Raw genomic sequence first — 13,340 nt, 5'->3', positions numbered from 1 at the left:
AAGGTGACCTGTGGAAAAGCCCTCTCATATAGCAGTGGGAATTCTTTTTTTTAATTTAACAGCTGAAGTTGGGATTTGAATAATCTACAGCAAAAGATTTCAACTGTGTTGATCTATTCTATAGCCTGGAGCACACCTGCTGCTGGGCACTGCTCCCTTGTGCCAAGAGGCTGGCACCATACTGAGGTGGAGCTATCACAATCCTCACCCAGGTCGCTTTGCAACAAACCACAAGACTTTACCATTACCACAAGAAGATAGTGAGAAAGCCACAAGGTAACTCATCTTCTCTTTTATCACCAAAGACTTTTCATGCAAGCCCTACGCTCACAGAATTCTCATACCATTCATCTGATTACATCTCAGTGTTTCACCACACATCCCCTTTGCTGCAAGCCAGAACTGTTATGAAAGATCTACAACGTATTAGAGGCAGAGTACAACTATTTCCCCAGTATATCTGCTTCCATAGAGTAGGTTCTGAGTAAGTTGGGATCTGTTTTAAAGACAGCAAATTTGTATCCATAAATTACTTCTACCCTCTCTGAACCTTATGTTAGAATTTAAGTTGTTAAAAAGAAGGGACTGGGAAGTTCCTAAAACTGTCAAGTTACAAAAGTAAGCATTTGTCATTTAATCCAGCACGCAAACTCTTTGCCACAAGTAGTACCCATACTAAGCAGCAAGATGCATTTGTCTTACTGTTTAAAGGGGGTTCATGTTGTCTGAAGTGGGAACAGCAAACTCTAAAAGAACTAATGGTTTACTTTATTCATGTTAGACATAACAAGTATGTCAGATACAGCAGTTAGTCTAGAAAAATACATTTAAAAAAAGTCTTCAGCAGACCATGCTCCCTGTAACAAAATCTTTCAAAACCAATTTTACAAATTATTCTACATTAATGTAAAAAGAAAATCTTAATTTTAGCATCATGGATTCCATCAAACATCTATCTATCAAAAAAATGAGTTTCACTATTTGTAGATGTTAGAATTCATAATACATGTTTGTAATGTATCCTGTACATATTAAATAACCTAAAAGGCTCCTCTTGTAGTGCATTAACAATTTAGCAAGCACACTCAGTATTTCTCCAGTACCATTTGCATTACAGTTATTTGCCCGCAAATGTAATTAACATCTAAAAGTGCACACAGTTAGGTTCCCCCCTCCCCCAGCCCCATAACCTGTTTCCCAGCTGAAACTCAGACATCCACTGGAAACATTATGCTACTGTCATTAATCTACCCATGATTAGAAATGTATGACTAAAGTGTTCTTACAACTATACAGGAACTGAATTATATACAAGAATCAAAAGGACAGCCTGTATTTACATCAAGAAACTTCCACTAGGACAGCATTATAACAAAAACTCAATACAGTGTTACAGTTGGTATTTACTTAGGATTGTAGCTTTAAATCAGTATAACACAAAAACTTAGCTCAGGAAATACCCTGAATAAATGAACATGATTATTAAATATTACTTCTATTATGTCACAAGACAAACATCCATTGCTGGATATTCTTACAAGTTCAATGTTTCAAATAGTGTGCTGTTGTATAAAGCAGCAAAGTAGTTCCAGAGAGGTTGCTGGGGGGAAAAAAGGGAAAAAAAGAAAAAAAAAAGGGGGGGAGGGGGGAAGGGGAGGCGCAGAAAGAAGGAAAGAAAGCTAGAAGAAAAAGGAGGCAAAAAGGACCAGAGAAATTACATTTGAATAACTCAACTGAACTGTTAGTACAAGATTAAGACAGTCACTGCATGCAGAAACCCCTTGGAAAAGTGTCATACAGATCTGAGTAGGTTGTAATATACAGGCTTAATATGCAACTTCACTGAATTTTCCGTACCATTTGATAGGACTTCTCCCTATCAAGTGGAAGAATTTTAAGATTAAATTACAGATTATCCAGTTTGAGATTAATAGCTTTACTCTCCAAGAAATCCAGTGTATGAACCTATATTACATTTTTCCAATGCTACTTTAAAAAAGGCAAATTATAAACTTTTCAATTAACTTTTTACATTGAGCTTTTTGAAGAAATCTAAAGTGTTGTCTTTAATTTGCATTACAGTGGTCAAACATTTCTCCTGTTTCTCCTCCCCCCAAAAGTGCAAAAAAACAAGTTGCTGCTTGGTCCACAAACATAATACACCATGTACAGTGAGGGATTTTTCTTCTGATGGGAGAACTGCTGCCAACCCATCACTTTTAGTTTCTACTCCAAGAAAAACGTCAGCGTCCAAAGATGGAATTCAATTCCAGTAGAATTAATTCTACAATCTGATTCTGGTATACTGTATGGACAGCTATGTTACCAGTCTCTTTCTCTGGTTTTAATAATGTTGGACCAAAAACTATTGCTACGCTTTGATAGGTCATTCGGTTCTTCTCTCCATTTTCTACAACTCTGAAAAAAAACAAACCGCCCAGACTTAGCAGTAGTGAGATGACAGGAAAAAGTTAGTCTAAAGCAAATATTATTTGCAATATTTATTTAATGTAATTAGGACATAAGAGTGCTGTGATTCCCCCCTCTACAGTACAGTAATGTTTTGTTTTGAAATGCTATTCCTGATCCCTCTCACAATCCCTGGAACATAAGAACTTGGCAGTAAACACCACAACAATGACACATGCTGTCTAAAGCCCATTTGGTGCTCTGCAAGCTTGTATAAACACAGATTGATATATTGTTTTCATCAGGTCAAATATAGACAAGAAAAAAAAAACAACAACAATAGGAACAGTCACCTAGTGCTTTCAATTGGATTATTTAGTTTTAAGGGAAGATCAGCAATACAAAGCCTTTCCTTCCATCTGCTACTTACCTCTTCAGGTGTCTAAAGAGTACCTGCATAGTGTCCTGATTTGGTTTTGGCAACTGTTTGATTAAATCTTTAACAGCATGGACACGCTGCCTTGGTTCTTGTTCTGTAAAGGGATAAGGTGTAGAAACAAAACTTCAGTCATTTTGTTTAAAATTTAGCAGGAAAGTTAACAGACTGGGAATAAAAGAAAAAAAGTTTTGCAGTGTTAATATGAGATAAAATACTACCACCTCCTGGTCAGTCTGTGCATTGCTGACAAGCAATTCCAGATAAGCCCTACAGATGCTCATAACCAAAACATTCTTTTTACCATCCAAAAATAATTAAATGAATTGTACATATTAAGCAGAAATAATAAAAAAAAAAAAAGCACAGGTGCATTTTCCAGACTTACTGATTGCATTGACAAAGTCATTGAAGTGATTATAAGTAAACAGTGGCTCTGGCAATTCTCTGAAAAACATCTTTAGAGCTCCTGTGATGACATGTATATCTTCCCATTTACTGTCATTCAAGTCCAGTTTCTCATCTGAGAGAAAAAAATAAATAATTGATGTTAATAATTAAAAGTGCTCATTTGTGTTTTTTTCCCCTTTCTGTAAACTTAATTACTCTTCCATACTTGCTGGTTTTAAAGCAATTAATGCTCTTGCTCCATTTCAGCCCATTCTCTGCTGGGATGCAGAGCTGCAGCAGTATAAAAGGAGTTACAAAAAAACTCAACCACTCAAGAGATGACCAGACTACTGCACTATGCACAGCCCCCATACACCATGAGCATTTTCCAGAAGGGAAAAGGAGCTGCTGACATAACAAAATCTAGTTAGACCCCATCAATCAGGAAATGAGAGGTCACACTGTAGATGGGCTATTGTCCTCTTCCTAGCTGCAAGCTGCCTATTAAATTCCACTGAGCAAAACACTAAGATATAAGCCACATGAAAGGCTTATGGACACACAGTAGAGGGAAGAGAAGCTAAGCACCCCCATGATAAAGGGCTGTAGTGATCTTGATTAAAGAGTTGACTCACAATTTTAATGGAAAAACAGCACATTAAGCCTCCACTAATATAAGGTATCAAGTTATTTTTTTACATAATTCCCTTCCCCTCAAATTCTATTACCACCATTCTTCAGAATTATTTTCTAGCAATGCCTCAATGTTCCACGTAAGACCAAACCTCCAGGATGCTAGGCTTTTCAAATTACATATATTACACATGAAATTCTGCAATTTTGAAGTAATTTTACTTTGAAGGTAACAAACATTTTGCATGAAAGACTGTAGGTGCACATTAAGAACTTTTTTTCCTGCTTTCTACAAACAGCAATCTGAAAATACATGTAATTGTAATATAGTTGAAGTAAGCTTACCATGATTGACAGCAAATCTTAGCTTCTGTATCACTGCAAGATTGCCACTAACTCTGTATAAGCCATCAATATCTAGTCCTAAAACAAAGGGATAAATCCATTTTAACACCTCAACACATACACGAATTCTGAAATCACTAGGATGCTTCTTTATAGGTCTTCTCAGCAAAATTAACAACAAAAGAACCCCACCTTGTAGCAATGAAGAGCTGGTTAAAAAACAAACAAACAAACAACAACAACCCCAAAAAAAGTTAAACTAGCTTTTTTGGAAGGGCATATGTGAGTTTTAGTCTGCTGACACAAGTTTGGCAGCATCAAGCTCAGTGATCTCCAGAACTTCCTACATAGAACAGTAGTAGTGAGGGGTGAGGCAACAGCTCCCAAGTTTCCCTAATGAGACAAGGTCTCATTTAAGATGCTTGTGATAAGTGGGCAGCAGGTATATGGGAGTCCAACATGCACAAACCAATTATTTTGTGTAATTTGTTCGATTTTTTTAATGTATGGTTTTAGTTAAGAAAAATAAAACCAAGTCATGCATAGAGTGCATCTCAAAGTTGCCAAGTGACCAGGTCTGCATGGAGAAGGAAGGATGTGCATGCACACTCATCACTACCCACAGCCTACAGAACTCAAACAGGCAGCCCTTGCCCTTAAAACACTGCGCATTCAACCAGAAAAGAAGAAAACTGTTGTCTCTGTGGTTGCAGCTGCAGTTACTCAGAAGTGATTAGGAGGTAAATAATTTAATTGAAATGCCACTTGAATGCATCATGTGAGTCAGTGCTACTGAGAGTGAGCCTTGCCAGAATACCTGCAGTCCCTGAAGCTCCTCAAGTAGTTGTCTGATGCAACACAGCACAGTTACCAGCACCATCTGACAAATCCCTTTTCCCCACAATCCACTAGTCATTCCTTTAGAGAAAGAACTGATTTGAAGGGTACTGGCAGTAAAAAGAAGAGTTGGAGAAGTGGGGGAAAAAGCTGCTCATTTCTTTCAGCCTCCCCTCAGGTATTTAAAAAAGGAAAACTTCACCACTATCTTCACTGTAGTCCTGTCTCTAAAATAAAAAGTAAAAAACAAACAAACAAACAAACAAACAAAAAAACAAAACAAAACAAAAAAAAAAACAAAAAAGCCCAAAACAAAAAAGCCAAAAAACAAAACAAAAACAACAAAACAAAAAACAACAAAACAAAAAACAACAAAACAAAAAACAACAAAACAAAAAACAACAAAACAAAAAACAACAAAACAAAAAACAACAAAACAAAAAACAACAAAACAAAACAAAATAGAAAATAACCCAAACAACGAAATGACAACAACAACAAAAAAACCCCAAAGCAAAATAGCCCCTCACAAACTGCATACCAAAACCCGAACAAATTCTGCTCTTAAAAGCAAGGCAGCAATTTGTTCAACTGGAGGAAGGCAATGAAGCAGTTATTTTTTCCCCTTCCAGGCCATAAGATAGCAGCACTGAGAAAGGACTACAGGTGCAACAAAATCCTAAATGTAGTTCCTATGGTAGATGCCTTAGAATTCACACGTAGTATTCCCTTGTAACACCTTGATTCCCAATAGAACATTCTCAGATTTACATACAGGTATATATTTGAATTACAGTTCTGGAGATTCCATAACCCTCTCTCCGTTATCTTTCCAAGGTAATGACAATGGCAACAGCAAGAAACAAGCAAGAAAACCAGGACAGACTACAGCCAAGCCAGAAATAGCAGCTACCATATTTTCAATGAAAATATGAAGACATCCCTTTACATCAGGCAACCCAGAATGTCACAAAGAACTTCCAAAAATATAATTATCTCAGTTGTTAGGAAAGAGAGAGATTTTCAATGAAAGCAAAGAAAAATGATCAGTGTCCATATATTGACTCCATCTCTAGAATTGCACAAAATTTGACATAGTAATCAGTTTAACTTTGTGTTCTGGCAGTCAAAGCATATATGGAAAAAGTTGTGTTCCTGTTCTGTAAGTTTGTTTCAAAGTAGTTTTAATATAAATTCTTTTTAGCATGCTAAAACCTTCAAAAAATAAAGTCTCCCTCTGTCTTTTGATCTGACAAGAATGCTGACAGACTGAGCTCTACCACTTGCAATCCCCCTTTCCCTGAAGCCTTGCTGCCAGAAGACTCTCTTGCCCTCTCCTCAGCTTGAAAAATACCAAGGCAGGTCAATATGCCAAATACAAGATTTCGTCCCCTCATCCCATTCTGGGTCCCACCTGCCTCCACCCACTCTTGAAAGCTCATTGCTCTCTACAGATACAAGTTTCACAATGCTTTCCCCAAAGATATCCACAGCATATTAAGGATTAGACAGCATGGTAAGCAAGACAGATTTAGAAACAATTTCACCATACCATGTTCCTCAACATGCTCAATGCAGAGTTTCACAAACTTGGGCACCGTGCTGTTTTCTCTTTGACACAAGCTGGTGAGGTTGGAACCGAACACTTGATCTGGAACCAAGCAGAGAGACTGATGTACAGTGGAACAGGACTCAAGTGACAGAACTAGTTCAGTTTAAAACAAACCTCTAGAAAGGCCAAACACCACAGGGAACAACTGTCACAGTATTAGAGTGAAAATTGGGAAGTTCTGAAAAGGGCTCTCCACAGCTCCCAGCAAGAAGCAGCACCCAGTAAGAAAAAGTGTCAGCAGTTACCTAAATATGAGTCTCTGAGTAAGGGACTTCTGCTACTGAAATTATTTTAAGCCACCAGGAGATAACTGTAAGTCACACAGTCTTTACTATAATGAGAAATTTAATGGATTCAAATATCCTATTACACTCCTGTTCTGAGTTCAAAATATATTTGATGTAATCTTCACTAAAAATCTGAATAGAAATTAACTTTAACCAAAGTGAAAGCTTCTGGCATTGCTTTGGGGAAAAAACCGTAATATTTCATCTTTCATTGCACCTACTGTGTAACAACAGCATTACCTAACTATTTACTTTAATGTAGAGTCTTTAGCTTCAAGCATTTTTAGTTCTGACATGGACTTGTACGTGGCAGACCTTTATATCACAAAGCTCTGAATGGATGTAAGTATGATTGCGCTTTAACAACCCGGCTGTGAGGCTGAAATCTAAATACAGATATTTATGGGCAATGGTGGTTTTTAGCCTTGTTTTAAAAACTACAGAATCCAGGAGTGTTTTCTATCATGAACTCAAACAAAAAATTAAAATCAGCTCAGGAAGAGAAGATTCTTATAATGATTCTGTGTATTTTGGCAACATGTTAACTCCTCTTTCACATTATGTATTCACCAAAATCCTTCTCCGACCCATTTCCATGGTTTTCATCAAAGATGACCTCTCCTGTTCAGATGCATGAGACTGAAATAGGGTCTTGAGATAGAGAGGTAAAGCTCACACTCTTAAAGTGTTTTAGGTTTTTTAATCTGTTAAATAAGGAATGTAAATAGCTATTATGCAGTATCTAGATCATACTTCAGAGTTTATGCAAGACAAACTGCATTTTCATCATGCATAGCATCCAGTCCCTTTTTGATGATAAGAAATTTAAGCAGATTCATTAACACTTGCATCTATTACTTTAGGAACTTCAAACAGCACACTAAACCAATGATACAGGATGAAAATTGTCATGTAACATTATTCTGAGCTGTATGTGTACAAGGCCAGAACAGAGCCTCAAAACACCTCAGTCCTGTTACTCATGCAGCCAGCTACATAAGCAGAATCAGTAGCAAGGAATTGAAAAAGCCTGCACACTAGAAAGCCAGGCTAGCATGCAGCTGTAGCACATAAAGCAATGCAGATTGCATGGCACAAGCCAACACTAGCATGTAAGAAACTGATTGGCTACAACTGCCTCTGACTTCCATAATTTCCACATATACAGGAATCATATTTTTTCCTCTCATCTTCTTAAAGTAGCTTTTTAAATTTTGTTTTTCCACAACAAAACTTTAGCACATGTGCACCTCTGTTTAGGGCATGCTTTTTCTAGCACTTTTTTCTGCTCATACTGGGTTTGCAGTTTTCTGCTTATTAAGCTTTTTCTGTAGCAGCCACAAAAGTACACTGGGCTTTTTTCATAAAGTTTTCTGTCTTTTTCACTCATACAGTAAATGTTAAACTGTAAAGCACAGATCCAACTTTTAAACTTTACAACATCATCTTAAATAAAAACAAACTCTCTGTTCCTTAATGTCTTTATTAAAAATCCAGTCATCAGCATGCTTACGTACAAATAAAACTTGGCATAGCATTCACTCTTGCTAATGCCAGAAGTTACGTCAGTGAGCCATGACATAAATACTAAGATTTAAACAGAGCAAAACATAAAGGTCTGGGAATAATGACTCCTTATCCCATACAAAAATGTTATCATTTACAGTTAGATTATATTTGCAGATACACAAATATATCAAACATCACACACAACAGAAGCACACCTATTAAAGTAGGTAGTTAGGCAAATCACATTATGATTTGGTCTGATATTTGCCTACCCGTACGCTATCTTGACCCTAGTAGAACATCACCTGCAAGTACTGCTATAGCATACAAATAAATTAATAAAGTTTTACAGTGAGTACCAAGTCAATAATTTACACAAACACATTAACTTAAACCTGTGCAAATACTGTTCTCTCAAAGTTTCTATAACCTTGACAAATGGAAATAAATTCTTTCATAATTTTGAGGTAAGCATATACATAAGACTCATTGTTTGCAAAACAATTTTTAAAATGCATACATTCAAAAAAAGGGAAAAAAATATGTTTAAGCTAAGAGTCACTTATCCTGGTTTGCTTAAATATTTCATTTCTTATGAGATGGCACACAGTTGAAAATAACCCTTGTGAAACAGGTGAGTACATGCAATCAGCTTTGTACCCAAATGACTTCTCCATTTCCTTTGTTTGCCCAAATCATCATCACCTCAGAAGAGCTCAGAAGAGCAGACTAAATGTACCCTCTAGCTAAAATACACTCCAGATCCAAACAGGCTTCTGGATCCTCAGTTTCCACTGCAGTTTTGCCAGTAACAAACTAAAGGAAAGGACAACTTCCTTCAGTTAAGTGTAGCAGCTAGCAGCAGCGCTTAGAAAAATGCTTTCAGTCACACATTCCACTATACATCCAAGACTTTTGTTTAACGAGCCATATACATGTGGCTTACTCTGAAACAAGATAATTTTAACCACATTTTACACATGAACTATGAAATTCAGCTTTTTGGTTATGTGCTTTGCTAAAAAGGTTCATTTACCCTTAATGTAGCCTTTTTCACGGACAGCTTGTAATGTAGGGCGCCGTGTAAGAAACTTCTTCAGCTTTGTTTTAGTCTTTTTCTGATCTGTGGAATCTACATTGCTGGGTGCTTTCACAGCTGAAAAGAGAATTATATTTAGCATGAGTATCCACGGAAACAATACTGCATTTACCTTCCAAGGAACCAACATTTCTTTTTTTAAATTAAGCTCCAAACCACAAGAAAAAAAATCCTATTGGAATTTGCAATGCATCCACATTATTTTCCTTAACTTTTTGGAAATCCACGAACACCACAAAAAAAACAACAAAAACTTTTAAAACCATATGCTGCCTGTGAAACTAGCTAAATGCTAGCTTGCCTAAGAATTTGGTGTAGAATTTTAAAACCAGAGCATCCTTTCATCAAGTTAACTATTTTGAAAGAAATACTTTCCTCTAAATTACATACAAGGCCTAGAGGTAAGAGAGAAAATAGTCTGTCTGATTAATATATTTCTGTGCATAGGAAGAAATTTCTGTAGCTAAAAGAAATTTAACTCTGAAATTCTGTTCGTGCATTTGACAACACGTTGAAAATAAACCAGTTTATCACTTCCTATTTTTCATGTGTCATGCAGTGACAAGCAGGAGCATTCTTTTTTTTTTCCAAGAACGATTAATAAAACATGGAAAAAAGCTACTAACTGGCATTAGGATGTATAATGAATTATATGGAAGTGCTTCTGAACTCGTGTAGTTTAATTTCTAGCTGTCCTTTTGAATTTGTACTATGTGTTAGTACACATAATACAGAGGATGCAAAAATTATCAGCTGACACTGCAAAATCAATTAATGTAAGATTTTCAACTCACAACGAAGTTTCTTAGAGTCTTTATTCTCCTTCTCTTTTTCTTTGTCTTGTTTTTCCACCCCAGGGGAATCTGGTATTTCATCTTCTAATGCTTCATCAGACTCTACTACCTATTAGATTTAAGAAGACACACAGAGATCAGTTTGACAGTTCATAGAATTTAGCATTATCTTGAACATTTCCTGTAGAAAGTTCTACAACACAACATTTCTTTCCCTATGATATTCAGTTGGTTGTCTCCTGAACTCAACTCTAAATGCTAAAAGCATCTTCAGAGATGATACCACTCTCAGTGGCAGAGTGAATAACTTTGAGAAACAGTATTTGATCTTAAGACCCAATGAAGAAAGTTTTGCTGGACACCAAAGTACAACCACGCTTTCATAACACTTCATTACATCAACCAATAAACAATAGCAATGTGTTGTTTTTTCAAATCCTGCAAGCAAACACTGGCTATTTCACAGTCTGCTACATGTGATTGGACAGAGTAATTTCTAGGCCACTTATCCTATTTCTGATGTCCCTAATTAAATTTTTAATAGAAAATATAACTACCAGTTGGAAAATTTTATCACTGTCAAAACATATACTGAATTCAGTCTGAAAATGATACCAGAGTCTGTGAAACTGCCTACTAGCAGCCTCATACCTACAGTACGTGCATGACTGCAGACATACCAGTATATAGAAGAAGAAATTTCCTCTTGTCTCAGTGCAACATATGTGCTTCCAAAACTGTCACTTCTTACTTCACTTCTACTGAAACAAACTTCACTTCTATGTGGTTTCAAAAATCTCACTGCACAGTGTCTTTTGTTACAAGGAATGACATTTCAAAAACAAGGCAAATTTGCAATAACTAAGCAGAAGCATAGTTGCCTCTTTAAGTTGCACTTCAACTTGAAAGGCTAGAGCTAGCTTTAAACACCTCCTTACAAGCATCCAAAGTCAGGCTGGATGGGACTTTAAGCAACCTAGTCTCATGGAAGGTGTCCCTGCCCATGCAGAGGGGTTGGAGCCAGATGGTCTTTAAGGTCCCTTCCAACTCAAACCATTCTATGATTATCCCTTGTTGCTTTCCAAAAGCCTTGGTTATTCTTTTTACACATCAAAGATCAATATATTCAACAGCCCAAATTATGTCTTTGCTAAGGCTCCCTGAGCCACCAAGACCATTTGGACAGTGCACTCCTCAAGAGGCCTCAAAGCTTTTCAGAACTGATAAATTTTAGCATTCTTAACAGTTTTGGAAAAAAATTGCCAGGATACTAGTTTGTATTATGGGACAAGTCTAATCAAATAACTTGGAAATTTCTGTATGTAAAATAGAGCAGCCACATCCCGTGCACCCTATTTCTCTTGTACACGATATTGCCACAATAGCAGCTTGAAGGAGCAAAGCAAATAAAATCTAAGCTTAACTTGCTGCTTTTTAAAAAGATCTCATCACACTAGAACTAGCCATAGCCATCCTGGAAAAGAGACTTACCAACAGTGTTATCATAAATTTTCCAAAATTAGAAGCTTGCTTCAGATCTTACAGATTTTTGTAGACAAAGCTTAAGTGCTCCAAATTATCACGTAGTTTAATAATGTACTTTTTGAACTTTTCCCTTGTAATCTGAGGCCCCTTGGCCAGCAGATCCCATCAGTATTATAACATTGTTTCCTCCAGCGTGCTGTCAAACTCTCCCTATTTCATCACTCACTTCCCCAGCCTGACAGATAATACCTTGATTTCATTTCATCTGTATCTCAGCCTTTCCATTTTCATTTCTAAACAAGTGGAGAAGTGGACTCACATTACACAGGGCAGACAGGGGAAGGGTATCTCTGAGTGACTGCCTTGCCTGGTTATTCAAGGTCATGACATTTTCATACCAGGAGAGAGCAGAAGATTAGAAGCCTAAACCATAAGCATACAAAGAAACTAAACTACGCATATTGGCCTGCTGTGTTTGGGTGGAAAACACTATCAGAGCTAAGAGAAATGAAAGCTACTGGCACTGAAAACAACGTAAATGCAGGTTGTGGACAGCAGCCAGACCTGTGCCTATAAAAATTAGGAATACCCATTAAGTCAACTTGATACAATAGAAATATTTTACCAAATATCTCAAACTTCTGAATTCAAGGATGCTAAATCTTTCTTGGCAATATCAAGATCAAATGCTTCATCACTTTTATGTTGATTAAATAATTGGCATTATGCTGTCTGATAAGAAAAGATAATACCATCTTTTGCCAGAGCTTTTTATCTGCACTTCAGTGCTGCCTTATTAAGTGAATAGCAGTATCAAATGCTGTTTGATGCAAGTCATGAAGCACTGCTTTGGCTGTCCTCCCCCTTTCACTTCTTCTCTATCAGAACCTTTTAAGTTACAGAGACACAACAAATATTTGGCCACAGAAGAGAGGTCATTTCTAAGCCAGAGGTTAGCTCAGACCTCCTGGTTCTAAATCCAGCAGGCCATTCTTTTCCCTTTGCCATTATTAATTATATGTCCCTTGTCACCACCAGAAACTGCCATATCCTCAACCTCCTACCCATATTCAAGGAAATCAGGAGATAAAGATGTACATGAAGCATTAGTTATTGTTACATCGATTATCTTACTAAATAACATTAACTTGAAAATAGAGCCTTCACGATTCAAACACATACCTGATTGTTGATGGTATAGTTAAGAACCTTATACCATTCATTAATAAAGCTGTCATTATCGGATTGAATTAAGAGCTCAGTTCCTTGGCGGGTTTTTAGCTTTAAAGAAATAAAACCACATACCATCAGAATTGATAAACACTTTAGAATTCAAAAGTGAAATTACCTAAATTAAATTAAACTTCAACCACTCATGACTATTAGATAATATATAGCCAGCTTCGAAAACTTAACAGCGAAAACAGTAAAAAAGAGATTGCTCAGAATTTAAAAGCATGTCCCATGCAAACATACTAAAAATGAACATTTCTTGCAGGTAATA

General features: G+C 36.6%; 1 protein-coding gene across 3 annotated transcripts in view; it reads right to left on the bottom strand.

Moving 5' to 3' along the window:
- Positions 1–747: 747 nt before the first annotated feature.
- ARHGAP12 (Rho GTPase activating protein 12) overlaps positions 748–13,340 on the bottom strand; it is a 76,302-nt gene continuing 63,709 nt past the window's right edge. For all 3 annotated transcript variants that reach the window (XM_030445654.1, XM_030445655.1, XM_030445656.1), the window contains 8 exons: positions 13,019–13,117; positions 10,352–10,460; positions 9,495–9,614; positions 6,603–6,701; positions 4,214–4,291; positions 3,234–3,368; positions 2,840–2,942; positions 748–2,418 (listed from right to left, as the gene is read on the bottom strand). In XM_030445654.1, coding sequence (XP_030301514.1) covers positions 2,244–2,418; positions 2,840–2,942; positions 3,234–3,368; positions 4,214–4,291; positions 6,603–6,701; positions 9,495–9,614; positions 10,352–10,460; positions 13,019–13,117 — 918 coding nt within the window. In that variant the 3' untranslated portion in view covers positions 748–2,243. The remainder of the gene's footprint in view (positions 2,419–2,839; positions 2,943–3,233; positions 3,369–4,213; positions 4,292–6,602; positions 6,702–9,494; positions 9,615–10,351; positions 10,461–13,018; positions 13,118–13,340) is intronic.

Source organism: Calypte anna, chromosome 2, assembly GCF_003957555.1.
Source record: "Calypte anna isolate BGI_N300 chromosome 2, bCalAnn1_v1.p, whole genome shotgun sequence".
NCBI lineage: Eukaryota > Metazoa > Chordata > Aves > Apodiformes > Trochilidae > Calypte > Calypte anna.
This window is presented reverse-complemented; position numbering and strand designations above follow the sequence as displayed.